The 13,758-nt window shown below is 45.7% G+C and overlaps 1 protein-coding gene across 4 annotated transcripts in view; it reads right to left on the minus strand.

Annotated features, from left to right (window-relative positions):
* KIZ (kizuna centrosomal protein) overlaps window positions 1-13,758 on the minus strand; it is a 93,194-nt gene that overhangs the window by 39,663 nt on the left and 39,773 nt on the right. For 3 of the 4 annotated variants that reach the window (XR_015139444.1, XM_086333687.1, XM_086333689.1), the window contains exon 7: window positions 5,665-5,778. The exons of the other annotated variant lie outside the window; for it this stretch is intronic. Coding sequence is in view for 2 of the 3 variants with exons in the window: in XM_086333687.1 (XP_086189813.1) it covers window positions 5,665-5,778 (114 nt within the window). In the remaining variant the exon portion in view is untranslated. The remainder of the gene's footprint in view (window positions 1-5,664; window positions 5,779-13,758) is intronic. 4 annotated transcript variants of the gene reach the window in all.

Genomic DNA, 13,758 nt, shown 5'->3' on the forward strand with positions numbered 1-13,758 from the left:
AGTAGAGTGGTGGCTGCCAGGGGCTAGGGGAAGGAGGATTGGCGACTTGTTTAATGGGGACAGAGCTCCAGTTCTGTAAGACGACAAAGCTCTAGAGATCTGATGCACAAAAATGTGAATGTACTTAATGCTACTGTACACTTAAAATGGTTAAGGTGGTAAATTTTATGTTTATGTGTGTTTTTACCACTAAAGTATCAACAAACCAACCTTTGGATACTGCTAGAGAAACAACCTGTTACTCCGGAAACTGGTTAAAGAAAGGGATGGAGTCAAGCATTTGTCCTGCCTTTGTGGTCAACAACAAAAAACACAAATTAAAAAAAAAAAAATTCAGAGTTACCAAGTAGTTGATGGGAAAAGTTTTTTCAATTAATAGATGCAAAGAAAGGGCTGCATTAGAAAAGTCACTGTTCTCTAAGTCCACATTAATGAATGCACCTAGGAAATGATCAGAATGTTGAGGAAACGGCATGATGGAAGCTTTGAATCAGAGGCACCCGTCTGCCAGTGCCCAAGTCCTCAGCCCAGTCCTGGGAGCACACGCGAAGGGACACAGTCACGTGCTGCCTGAGGCGGTGAAGAGAGAAGGCCCAGCACTGCCTGTGATGGCGTTCTGCCAGAATTACCTGCCTGGAATATAATTCTGGATCCTGATCCAACCAGCAGTTTACAGTTTACATTTGTATCCTGATTCAAAGACTGCAAATGTAGACAGACTGCTTTTGAGAAAACCAAAGCAAACTGACAAGGACTAGGTAACAAAGAATTTTCTTAAGTGGTCAAGTATTAAATATTTGTACGTTAGAGATGTATTTGTAAGAGGAAAAAATGTTGTCTGTCTTAAACTACTGAAGAAAAAGTGTGGGTGAGGGAAAGATAAAAAAAAAAACTAGCAAAATGTTGACAACTGTGGGTCTGGGAGAGGGTACGTGGGACTTCATTATATTCACGCCTACTTCTGTAGATGTTTAAACATGTCAAAGTGAAAGTCAAGTTGCTCAGTCGTGTCCAACCCCCCTTTTCTACCCCATGGACTGTAGCCTATCAGGCTTCTCCGTCCATGGGATTTTCCAGGTAAGAGTACCAGAGTGGGTTGCCATTTCCTTCTCCAAAACATGCCAAAGTATATACTAAAAATCTGTGTACTAATATGTGCAACTTACTTGGAAATGCATAAAAATAACAGATTGGAATTGATGGATGGATGGATGGAAAACAGATTTGGGAGTGTAATAAAATGTCAGTGGTAGAAACTGGGTGGTAGGTATGTTGGCATTACAGTTTTTCTCACTTTTCTGTATGTTTCAAAATTTTCATAATAAAATGGGGAAAAAGTCTAGGTGTAATTCAGAACCTTTGAAAATAAATCTTAATTGTTATAAGATTTGGCCTGATCTAACCCCTGCTTTTCCCCAAGACTTGAATAAAGTGGGATGCACCACTGGAATCCTTGAACTTATTTAAAAACTTCCCCAGATGATTCCAAGGTTCCTGGCCAGTCTGGTAGGAAGGCCCTTGAGCAACTTGTCTCTCCTGGTGACATCGAGACCTCACCAACGTCACAAAGCTTCCAAGTCCTCTGTTCTGTTCTATGTCAATGAGTTACCCTTTGCATCTGCATCTGGGTTTACAGTGATTTCCCTCCTAGGAAAACGCACACATGGGCCAAGGTCAAATTCTAGTCCAGTCATCAAGTATATTTCTCATAATGAGTAAAATCAATTGTTTCTATCTAGAAAGCATGTTTAGTTAGGTTGAATTCAACTTGAAAACAAGTTTAAGGAGGATGAGTTAGTTGGGATGCACTGACTTATCAGACACCAGCCTCTCTCGGGACTGAGACACATGGTTTCTGCAGAAGCAAAGCCAAGGGCAAGACTCTGGTCACTAACACCTATTCCAACTGTAACCATCCTTTGTGTCCTGGCATGAAAGCACTAGCTGAGGTTTCCTGTAATTATTACACTTGCTTCATAAAAGGAGAAAACCCACAGGCTCAAAAAGCAAATGAACTTCTGGAGGAGAAACAGCATCAGAATCTGTGACTTCTGAGTGGCTAAGCCAACACCTGGCAACCAGGAAGGTTTGGGCCATGGTGGACCCTGCGTGGAGTCCTGCCCCTGGTTCTACACAAACAGACAGAATTAGAACACCTACGGAGCAGTTCAGAGGACTTAAAGGAGTTTTTTCCTCTCTTGTCCACTTCACTTTGCAAAGTTTCTAGTATCAATGTCACATAGGAAAAAAAAAAAAAAGCATGATGTCAGCTCAATTATATACTCCTCTAATTAAAAATAGATTTTAAAGTCTATAATGAATTTCATACACTTATAATGGTTTCCAATGAGAAAACTGCAATTTAAGCAAAGGTATCAGCATTTCCTAACTACAACTGATTTACAACAGATGGGTAATCTGACCAAAATCTTAAATGCAGACAAAATAATAAATATCTTGAATTTTATTCTGAATATAAGCAGAATAAAATAGATTCTACATATACTCCAAATCCTATAAACCTGACAATTCTTCAGCATTAGTTTGAGAGCACAGTGGGGTGAATGTATCTGAAAGGAGCAATGGTCAGAGACAATTAATTGCACCTGGAAAAGACATAAACTCATGGGTAGTCTCATTACGGTTTCTATAGAAGACAAAGTGATTAATCACTTTTATGTTAAAATACATTTTCCAGGAGGCAATAAAGAACAATTTTTTAAAAATAGACTGCCTCAAATGACATGCATCATATTTTAAAAACTCATAACTGTCTAAAATGACAACTTACTAGTAACAGTAAGCCTTTCACATGAAGGTCTTACAACATTTAATCCCAGGTATAACAAAAATCAGTAATAACAATAATAATGATGATAGGAATGGTTTTGTCCTTTTTCTTTGAAGAGGCTTCATTTTGTGATAGAGAATTCAGAAATCTATCTTTCCAATCTATGCTGTGGACCAGGTGTCCCATTTTCTGGATTGAATGGAAGCAAAGAGACGGATGTTGCTTGCCAAGGTTTGGTCAGGGGCACAAGCAGGGCCATGGCCACACAAAACATGGCTCTGTTTACAGGCTTTCAGGAGTCCATACGATGTTAGAGCCTTCCCATTCTGCCCAGCTGACATCAATGTCACTAACAATTGAGAAACAGAAGTAGATGATTCTCTTCAAATTTGTGTTTCTGGAAGGACCAGCTGGCAGCTTCGGTCTAAGGGCTGTCCCTGGCAGACAGTAATACCCCATTTAGGGACATACCTAGCAATACCTTGCCTGTAATGCAGGAGACCTGGGTTCAATCCCTGGGTTGCAAATATCTGGAGGAGAGCATGGCAACCCACTCCAGTATTCCTGCCTGGAGAATTCCATGGACAGAGGAGCCTGGTGGGCTACAGTCCATGGGGTTGCAAAGAGCTGGACATGACTGAGTGACTAAGCACAGCACAGCACTAGGAATACCTCCTGAGCGCTGAGGGCACAGGAGGTGGTGAACATGGAGAGGGCAGGGGAGCATGATGCCAGGATTAAGACCTGTTAGGAAGAACTGGCAGCTAAGACCTGACTGCCTGTCTCTCAGAGGTCAGATAGACACCTGGGACTTTTTCTGAGGCTAGCAAGGGAGCCAGTGGCAATCAGTGTGCAAGGAACAGCATCCTCAGTCATGACATGGGGTAATTCTGATTATAACAGACCACAACAGTGACTTCAGGAACCATTCCTGACTTCTTTATCTGGCTTTAAAAAATGACTGTGGCAGAGACACAGTTCCGAAGGCTCCAGATATTAATTTTAAAATTTGTGTTGGTCATAAAGAAAGATCATTTCTTCTTGGAAAGCTGATTTATACATAACTGTAGATCAATAGTCATGGAAAATGCAACCTCTCATAATGGGAAAGGACGCTCTATTTATGCATGTTGAGAAACTGTAACAAACGCGGGCCGAGTCGATGGAGATGGCATATCTTATCACCACGCCACAGTCTGGCAGCCCAGGTTAAGAGAGTCACATGATGAATCACCTAGTCTAACAACTCAGTCCACAGAGAGAATTATAAATGCATATGTGCCTTCATGCGACATACCACCACTGTGGTTTATGCCAAACAGTATATCAACACACACAGAAGACGGTGAGAAAGAAGTGGCGGGTCCAGCTGAAGAGCCTTGCTGCACACAATCACCAAATGGCCAGAGAGACTCCTCTCTAGCCAGCTTCTCCCACCCTTGTAAAGGGCATTTTAAGACTGCCTTTATCTTCACTTGCATGATAAAAACATGAAAGAGGATTTCCATGCATTGCCCTTCACTGCTGTAAGCTGAAAAGCTACTGACCAGGATGGGCAGGTCCCACATTCTCTGTAGTGTGGAGATCACAGCAAGATTCAGAAGTGGATGTAAACACGTTCCGTTCAGCACTGGTGACCCTCACTCTGCGGTCTGTGGGATGTAGTCCTGTGATCAGCCACATTTTCTTGGGACAAGGTCTTTTTAGAGACCATTACCCGGACGGCTCCTCACGCCCTGATGGGACCCGATACACAATGGATTTATGCCGAATTCCACTCTGAAAACCACGTTATCCTGCCTGTTTATATACTTATACAAAAGAGTCTGCATGACACACAGAAAAGACAGTAGACGCCAGATGTAAGACAACCAGACCTGAAAGCCATCTCACTCTCCCGGCCAGACAAGGCCCTTTCAGGTGGGCTGACCACACCTGAGCAGCCGTTTGTTCTCAGCTGGAAAACGGTGGGGACAGACTTCAGTGAGGGGACTTCACTTCAGTCAGTCCCCCAAATAAAAATCAGGGTAAGGACACTGGTAACATTCATGCACCCATGAATTAGGCACCTACCAGGGGCAGCACTGGAGAAACCACTACACATATTATCTATATGTAATGCTGGCCCTGACAAGCCACCCAAAGTGCCGAGAAGGTGCATGGATAGATTTCTGACTGATTCAGAAAGAACCATGACTCATGTGTGCCAACCACCCTGCAAACAATTAACCCCGCTTGCTCACGCCCACTTTTGAGCCACTGAAGACACATGGTTGGAGCAGCGCTCTCACACTTGAGGGAGCAGAGGTAAGCATCCGTTCAAGCCCAGATGGCAGGGCCCCACCTCTAGACCCCTGGTTCAGTGGATCTGGGGTGGGACCCAAGAACATGCGTTTCTAACAAGCTTCCAGGATTTGTTGATGCTGTTGGTATAGGAACCATATTCATCAGAGGCCTGCATCACCAGCATGACCTTGGAAACGCAGGGACCCATCTGGGGTTTGGATTTGGCAAGGACACCTGTCCAGCAGGAGGTTCTGCTGGACTACCACCTGGGTGTTCACCAAGTTATGTGAACATGCGAGACTGAGCTTACCCGTGTTCCCTCCCCACTTAAAATGTTGCTATGGGCAGGGGTTCAGCAGATACATGCACAGGGACTGAGCAAGATATAAGAGCAGGAATTGAGCAGATGTATCCAATTAACAATTAGAAACAAATACATTCACAAAGAAGTAGATGGTGAGGCCACAGTTAAATCGATGCTCCGGGTGCCCAGCACAGAGCTGACTGTGTACAGCAGTGTTTTTCCACCCTTATCTGGGAACGAGAAGGGCCTATCCACCACAGCAGCAACTTGAGGACTGTCATACCTGACTTGCTCTTTGTCACTGCCACCCCTGGGGCACAGTTGCGGGAGCTGGTGAAGGACAGCGGTTCTGTAGGCATCAGGGCCTTCTCGTAGGATGTCACTGTGGTTACAGAGCCTATAAAATAAAACAGGTGCCGCAGGAGATGTTTATTTGAGCCCAGACGGTCAGCTTCTAGAATCTATGGTGGCTCTTCGTGGTTTATTGAAATATATCTGTAATATAATCTAAACATAAAGATGCAGCAACTACACTGTCTCTTGACAAAGATATAAAATGGGGTGGTTTGAAAAACTTGTCTGTGAGAAGGTGGCTGTTTTAAATCCATCAGAGGAAGTGGCTTTTAACCCTTTGCAGACTTCAGTGAGGTTCACATCCACAGCTGTGCAATCTCACTGCACATCCCACCTCACTGATAAGAATGCCAGATAATCGGAACAGCTGAAAAGACTAATTTCACATTGTCAATCATAACAAAGTTAGATCTCCACTCACATGAAATTTACTTAAATTGTCACTGCTAAGAAATTGAAAACTGCTGGCTGAAGTAGAGGTTACGTCCTCTATTTCTGAATGCAGAAAAAAATGACTATTATTTCTCCATTCAGATCCCACTGCTATGAAATTTTCTTTATTTTTAGAAAGAACAGGAGGGAGTGGAAAGAGGGATTTAGCCCTTGTCATCTATTTGCAGTCCACAGGGACACTGGTGGAGTGTTAATTGTTCTAGGTTAGGTCTGTCAGGGTCACAACAGTCTCCAAAGAGCTTGGTTAGTAAATTCCTTAAAAAAAAAAAAAAACAAACAAAACACTGCATGATTCTAAAAAGTCATGGGAGAAGATATCAAAGACAAAATACTCCTTTAGAGAAACTGATCATATATGTAGCTGGCAATATACAACACATTCCCCAAGAGGAAAACGAAGCAACTTATAAAGCAATGTTCATAGCAAAGTATTACTAATTTGTAATCAGTCTAAAGGTTGGGAGAGATCTAATGGTTGGGCTAAGTTACTCGATCCATTCGATGGCCATGTGCCTGATGATACAAGGATGAAAAAGACCTGCTCCACCTGTACACTGGAGGCTCCCCCCACCCCCCGCCCCACCCTAAGCAGGCCTTTACCCTGGGCAGGAAATAGAAACAGGTCCCCAGATTCAAGCCTTGTTCTGGACTCTGGGCCCCTCTGCTGGCACCCCCAGCTCCAGGCCAAGTCCCAGCTCTTGTCTAAACCCTGAGCCTGTGGCCCATGTCATGTTGGGTCCCCCCTGCCTGCCCTCGGCTGCCCCAAACCTCCTTGCCCGTGGGATGTGCATGCAGTACCTATGTCTACCAGCTTTTTCGAAGGCAAACTCTGGGTCCCGATTCTCCCTAGAAGGCTGTATCTTGTCATCAACCAATTCACAGAGTGAGACCTGCCCTTAAGAAGATGAAGATAAGCCAATTTCAGAGCAGTAATGATACGTAGAGGGAAGGATGGTCAGGAAGGTGGGGCAGGGCCCTGTGCCAGGCAGGATGCAGACAGAGGGAGACCATAGCTGAAGCCAGGTGGCAGCAAGGCAAAGGCGAGGGAAAGCCAGGCTAAGAGGGGGTGGGACCCAGCAAGGAGATAAGCTGGCTGGGGTGGTGACTAGACAGTAACAGGAAATAAGATTCAATATAAAACTATGGCAAAGAAACAGCGATAAACGTCGTGGGTTTTTGAGTCATGGCTGGTTTCCTGGCAGCTGTAGCTGTGGACGGGGTTGGTGAGGGCGAGACGGGCCAGGGGACCGACCCTCTGCTCTGGGTGGCAGGGACGAGCTCGCAGATGTGAGTGTGGTGGTGGGCGGCAGACAGGGAGGACCCACACACCCACCGCTGGTGGGGTGAGGATGCTAAAGGCTGGGGCACGTGTCAACCTTAAAGGGCTGGTCACCCCAGGCTCCCATGGCAGAGTGTCTCAGTGAGGCTAGATCTTTCCAGTTTTTAAGAGAAGCTGGAAATTCACCATTGCTAGTTTTATTTTTATAGGACATCTCTCAGATTTTAACATGGTACAACTATTCAGAAGAATGTTAAAAACTGTGCTTGATCCAGCTTAGATGGCCTCTAGACTCACTTTCCGACCAGGGGGACCAGGGCTGAGCCCCGAGCAAGGGATGTGGCTTCTGTATCCTTGCAAACCCAAGTACAGCAGGGGAGCTTGGCAGACGGCTCATGCTGCTGTGCCAAGGTGGAATGTGGCAGTGCCCCCCAGGGACAAGTATCTTACCTCTGCCACTTTTAGGAATGATGAGAAGAGAAAGCCGATCAGTGGGGTCTAGTTACTGTTATAAACTCCTTACGGACAATGCTCCCCGACTCCAGCATCCTCCCCCCATCTCCATCCCAAGTACCACCATGGCAGGGCCAGTGAGCAATCATACGCCAAATGCCTTCCCTCTTTAGCAGTCTGCTGAGTCCAGATGTCAGGCCTGCTCAGACCAACTGCCCCCACATTTGTCTGGCAGTGTCTCCAACTGCCTCCTTCACAGGGATCTTTCTCATCCCTGAGTTCCTCCAGCATGAAGCAGATAGCACCCCACCCTGTGCTGTCCCTCCAGCTACGCCCCATCTGACAAGTCTTCCCCACATGACTAAGAGGCCTGTTGAGAACAGCAAGGGTACTTGGGATTTCACAGGATGCTGACGACACTCTTAAGGACACTGTGTGCTGAATGACAGGACAAGATTTAAACCCACATGAGATAATTCATGACATGTGTGCTGTTACAGTCTGTTTTTACACGGTGGTGTCACACCGGCCCAGGGCTTCCAGGGCTCAGCAAGGAATGATCTACAAGATGGTCAGTGAGAGCCACCAGCACTGTCCCCACGGAGCCATGGCCCACCCTAGATTAACTCCTAACCTTATGTGCTGAAAGATGAGTGGCTCTGAGTTGAGGATTTCTAATACTTATCTCCCCATGTGACAGACTTTAATTTGCAAAATATCCATCAACACTTGCCTGCAAACAACTTAAATAATTCACACAATGTACAGAGTTAAAAGACGATGTGTGATGAAAATACCATTTTCAAATTCAAGAGCTCAATTTCTTCCCTGTCTTCTATTTGCATTCCTACCAGAACACTTCAGCTAGAAGAGCATTGGCCTGACAGCCCGTCTCTCTCCTGGGGAGAGGGTGTCCGGGCACCAAGGCACTGGGCCCCTACCATCCGTTTGCTTTCTGTGAGGTCCAGCAAGAGGACAAACCTGCTTGAGGACAAGCAACTGCTAGTAACACAAATGGCTGCTTTAACATAATTTTATTTTATCCAGTAATACTTAAGCACGCAATAAATTATGTTTTGGCTAAATTTAAACTACTTTCTGAGAAAGCTTCATTTTCAGTCACACAGAATTCAGGACATTATTTACAAGAAAGCAACTTCATGCCAGGCTAATGTGAGCAGTCAAGGTAGAGTTTTTTTTTTTTAAAGAAATAAAGGGAGAAAAGATGCTTTTTCTTTCAGTATCACAAACTGAGAATTACTTCCTGGCAAACAGAAAATAAATTTCTCCTTGACTCTAGCACATGACTTTCCCATCTGCCCTGGTTGTCATCTTCGGGGCACTTGGTGAGCACGTGCTTCAGCTGCAGTGATGGGAGCCTGACTTTGGGGTTTCATTTTCTCCAGGAGACACAGTCTTTGCATAGTGTGGGCCCAGACTACAGACAGGGACAAGTCTGCTTACACAATTTACACAACACAGTGTTACTTGTTGAAAGTTTTATGGATGATGTTTACTGTCTCTTTAAGGAAATGGAAGAATCAGAAGGCAGTTGGTTCTATCCAGAACGAAGTTTTAGGGAGGAAACTATTTCAGAAAGAGCAACAACACGAAGGCATCACACACAGAGGCGGCGGTGAGACGTGAGTATGTCATGGAGAAATAACCCACACACGTGAGGGTGGGAAGAAGGCAACACGGCCTGCTAGTCTCCATCGGATTCCAGAGCTTGCAGAATCCTTGCCTGGAAACTCACAGCTTTGGTAGGTCATACTTTCCTTTTGAAACATAAGGTGACTTTGATCTTTTCACTAAGAACACATGGTCTGGATAGAATAGATTATTTTAAAACCATCATTCCATCAGATCCTAGGTCTGTTTTTCTCCATTTAATGCCCAAGGAAATTTATCGATTACAATGAACAACACTGAAAAATCCTAAGACCCATGAGGTTCCTGAGTTTAAACAGAAGTAACAGAATGCATTCACGCACCTCATGTTCTGAACCCACAACTGACTGAGCGACTGATCTGATCTGATCGGGTTGGCCAAAAAGTTTGGTCGGTTTTGCTGCAATCTGTAAGGAAAAACCAAAATGGACTTTTTGGCCAAACCCAATGTAACTAATGAACCAAAGCCCAGTCAAGGTTAGTCAAAACCGAAGTAGCTAATTCAATCTGTGTCGCTTACACATCCTCCTGAAGCAATTTAGCACCTTCGCCAGTAAGAGAAAACCTCCCGTGATGCCCACCCACAGGTGTATACACACACACACACACACACACACACACACACCCCCCACTGAGCAGCAGAGAGGCCCGGAGAAGCCCTACCTCCATAAAGATGCAAATTAAGATTTAAACAGGCTAACAATCGGCCGGAGCTAATCCTTTTACAGAGGTGTGAATGGCTATTGAGAACTGAATTCCGGCTGCCAGCTTTTGTTGAGTGGTCCTACAGACACATCTCACGCAGCAGCAGTGCCAAGCCACTGACTCTGAGGATGACTGATAAAACAGTTTCATCAGGCAAGCATCATTTGTTTGCTCTGATACCAATTTCCTGACCATCCATCCAAAGGCGTGCATGTAAGCAGACTGAGGCAGCAGCGCCTTGGGAGCAGGAACGAGGAGCAGCCGGAACAGCTGGGGGTACGGCCCTGGAGGAGTCTGGACGCGAGGGGGCGGTGCGGGGGTGCGGGGGTTTGTTAGCCACACAAAACGGTGGTAGAAAGGACAAACATGTACATAGTTAAACAGTACTTTTCTTTTCACGGCCTGTCTCAAGAAACCTATGTTTCAGGGGCTACTTCAGCCCCCATTGTGCAGCCCCCTGGGTGGTCCCTTCCTGGGGGCCACTTAAAGGCGCACAAAGTCTGGAGGGAGGGAGGAGGAGCCGCAGCACAAAGGCCAGGGCCGGGGTGGGGGGCAGGGGTCTGCGGTGCTGCGGGCCAGGGGTCACGAACAAGGCTCCTCTCTTCACCCGGGAAACAAGGCTCCTTGTCTTCACCTGGAGGCCGGGTGATGGTGCTGACAGCTGGGACCCCGGCACCCGCGCCTGTGAGGCGGCTCTTTCTTTAAAGCAGCAGAGGCCTGACAAGCAAAACCTTTGCCTTTCTCTCTCACTGGCCTCCAAACAGACATTCTTATTTGGCCCCACTTCAGTTTTCAGAACTACTGCCTCTCCAAGACTACCTGTTTTCTTAAGTTCCTTAATGAGGTTCTGGAAGGCTTGATTTATAATAGGTGTTCTCCTTTCACCCTTCAACAGAAAGAACCAGTCTGAACCGAGAACCCAGTTCTTAGTAGCCAAGAATTTTTGTGGGTCCCAAATTTCACAGCCAGGTGGATAAAAATCAGCCCTGCCTGATGGGGGTGGGCAGTGAAAGCTGAAAACGTTTGCTCCCAGGGTGTCTGTTACATCCCTGACATGTCACCAGGGGGGTGTCTCCCTTAGGGTGCTGGCTGCGCTCTCCAATCAGAGGTGCATGCAACAGGTCTGCAGAGCCTGGCTTGAAATCCCTGCTGCAAAAATGAACATGCAGCAGCTGCTGCTGCTGCTGCTAAGTCACTTAAGTCATGTCCAACTCCGTGCGACTCCATAGACGGCAGCCCACCAGGCTCTCCTGTCCCTGGGATTCTCCAGGCAAGAGTACTGGAGTGGGTTGCCATTGCCTTCTCCGATGAACATGCAGGGTGAATGACTTATCAGACTACTTGATGCATTTGCAAAACTTAATACCATCAGGCCACATATTTTGGAAAATTTTTAAAAAATATAATACTATGAACACAGTAAAGAATTTTTATTAGACATAATCATTACTGGTTCTATAATTAAACGCTAGAGCCTCTTGATGAAAGTGAAAGAGGCGAGTGAAACAGCTGGCTTAAAACTCAACATTCAGAAAACTAAGATCATGGCATTCGGCCCCATAACTTTGTTAGGTAGTTAGAATAGGGAAAAGGAGTCCAAAATGGCGGTGGCTAAAAGACAAGGAAGGGAAAAGCCTGCAAAAATAGAACAGGACAGTCAAAGGAAGGTCCGAGGACCTGAGTGAGGACTTCAGGTAGAACAGCACTCCTGACTAAGCCCAATTTGCATAGAGCAGGCCCAGGGGGAAGGAAAAAACATAAAAAGAGGAGCCAAAGGGCTCTCGCTCTCTCTCTCCCACGTGCTGGGGTGCTCTCCTCTTCATGTCTTTGGATCGACATGCCCTCACACCTCGAAGATGGATTTTCCTGCTGTCTTCTAACTAAAATAGAGGGGTAACACTGATTTGTCTAAGAGCTATAACACGGTCCATTCGAGACCTGAGAGCTATAACACAGTCTGTCCAAGACCCGAGAGCTGTGACACGCCAAGGGGGCTTTAATGTCCATCACCCCAAATCTTTGTTGTGACAAGACAGAACCAAAGAGCATACACTCGCCTGACAACTTCATGGCGAATAGATGGGGAAACAATGCAAACAGTGACAGACTTTACTTTGGGGGGCTCCAAAATCACTGCAGATGGTGAATGCAGCCATGAAATTAAAAGACGCTTGCTCCTTGGAAGAAAAGCTATGCCCAACCTAGACAGCATATTAAAAAGCAGAGACATTACTTTGCCAACAAAGGTCCATCTACTCAAAGCTGTGGTTTTTCCAGTAGTCATATATATGGATGTGAGAGTTGGATTGTGAAGAAGGCTGAGTGCTGAAGAATTGATGCTTTTGAACTGTGGTGTTAGAGAAGACTCTTGAGAGTCCCTTGGACTGCAAGGAGATTAAACCAGTCAATCCTAAAGGACATCACCCCTGAATATTCATTGGAAGGACTGATGCTGAAGCTTAAACTATAATACTTTGCTTACCTGATGCAAAGAACTGACTCATTTGAAAAGACCCTGATGCTGGGAAAGATTGAAAGTGGGAGGAGAAGGGGACGACAGAGGATGAGATGGTTGGATGGAGTCACCAACGTGATGAACATGAGTTTGAGTAAGCTCTGGGAGTTGGTGATGGACAGGGAAGCCTGGTATGCTGCAGTCCATGGGGTCGCAAAGAGTCAGACACGACTGAACAACTGAACTGAACTGAGTGGGTGCTTTTGGTAAAGGGGCATCTTACTGTCAGGGTAGAACCAACTTTGCTGCAGCATAATGACTGATGGAGGACCCTAAACCAAACATCAGACTTTCGCTGTGCTATTACACATCTGTCTCCATATGTTTGCATGCACTGGGGTGTGTGTGTGCATGCATGTTTGTGTGTATCTGTAGAAGAGACTAGGAGGCTCAGGTTGGGCTGGCACAGTTCCAGCACATGAGGAAGACCAGAAGGCATGATGGGTGGTGGACGAGCTCACTGAGGCTCAGGCAGTGGTCAGACCCTGAAATAACTTAGTATATAAGTCACTTCTCCAGGACAGGTGATGTTCTTACGATGCCAATTATGTTTGATGAATGGAAGTCCCATCCAGGGCAGTCAGTGATCCAGGTCCACCTCAGTGATGACACTGAAATGGGAGAAGCAGCACCCAGGGAGGGACCAGCATGAAGGGACTGAACCCTTGGCTGTTGATGCTTGCCCCCTCCTGCAGGAGTCCAGTAAAAATTGAGCAGAGCACCATGGGAAAGACTGTGCCTGCTTGCTACCTGCCCTTGAAATACTGTATTGCAATGAAAAAATCAAATCACTTTACTATTCAAATACTCAATCATCCAAGAAGCTTCTAAAATAATCCCAAAGACAAAAAGAAGAAACAGGAAAGGAGATGATACCAAATTATCATTGTGAATGAACAAATGAATTAACTGTGGAAGAAAGGCCGGCAGGATGTGAGCAAGGAAAC

The sequence above is a fragment of the Bos grunniens genome, chromosome 13 (assembly GCF_055505025.1).
Source record: "Bos grunniens cultivar Pamir isolate PY7600 chromosome 13, Bosgru_T2T1.0, whole genome shotgun sequence".
In the NCBI taxonomy this organism is placed as follows: Eukaryota; Metazoa; Chordata; class Mammalia; order Artiodactyla; family Bovidae; genus Bos; species Bos grunniens.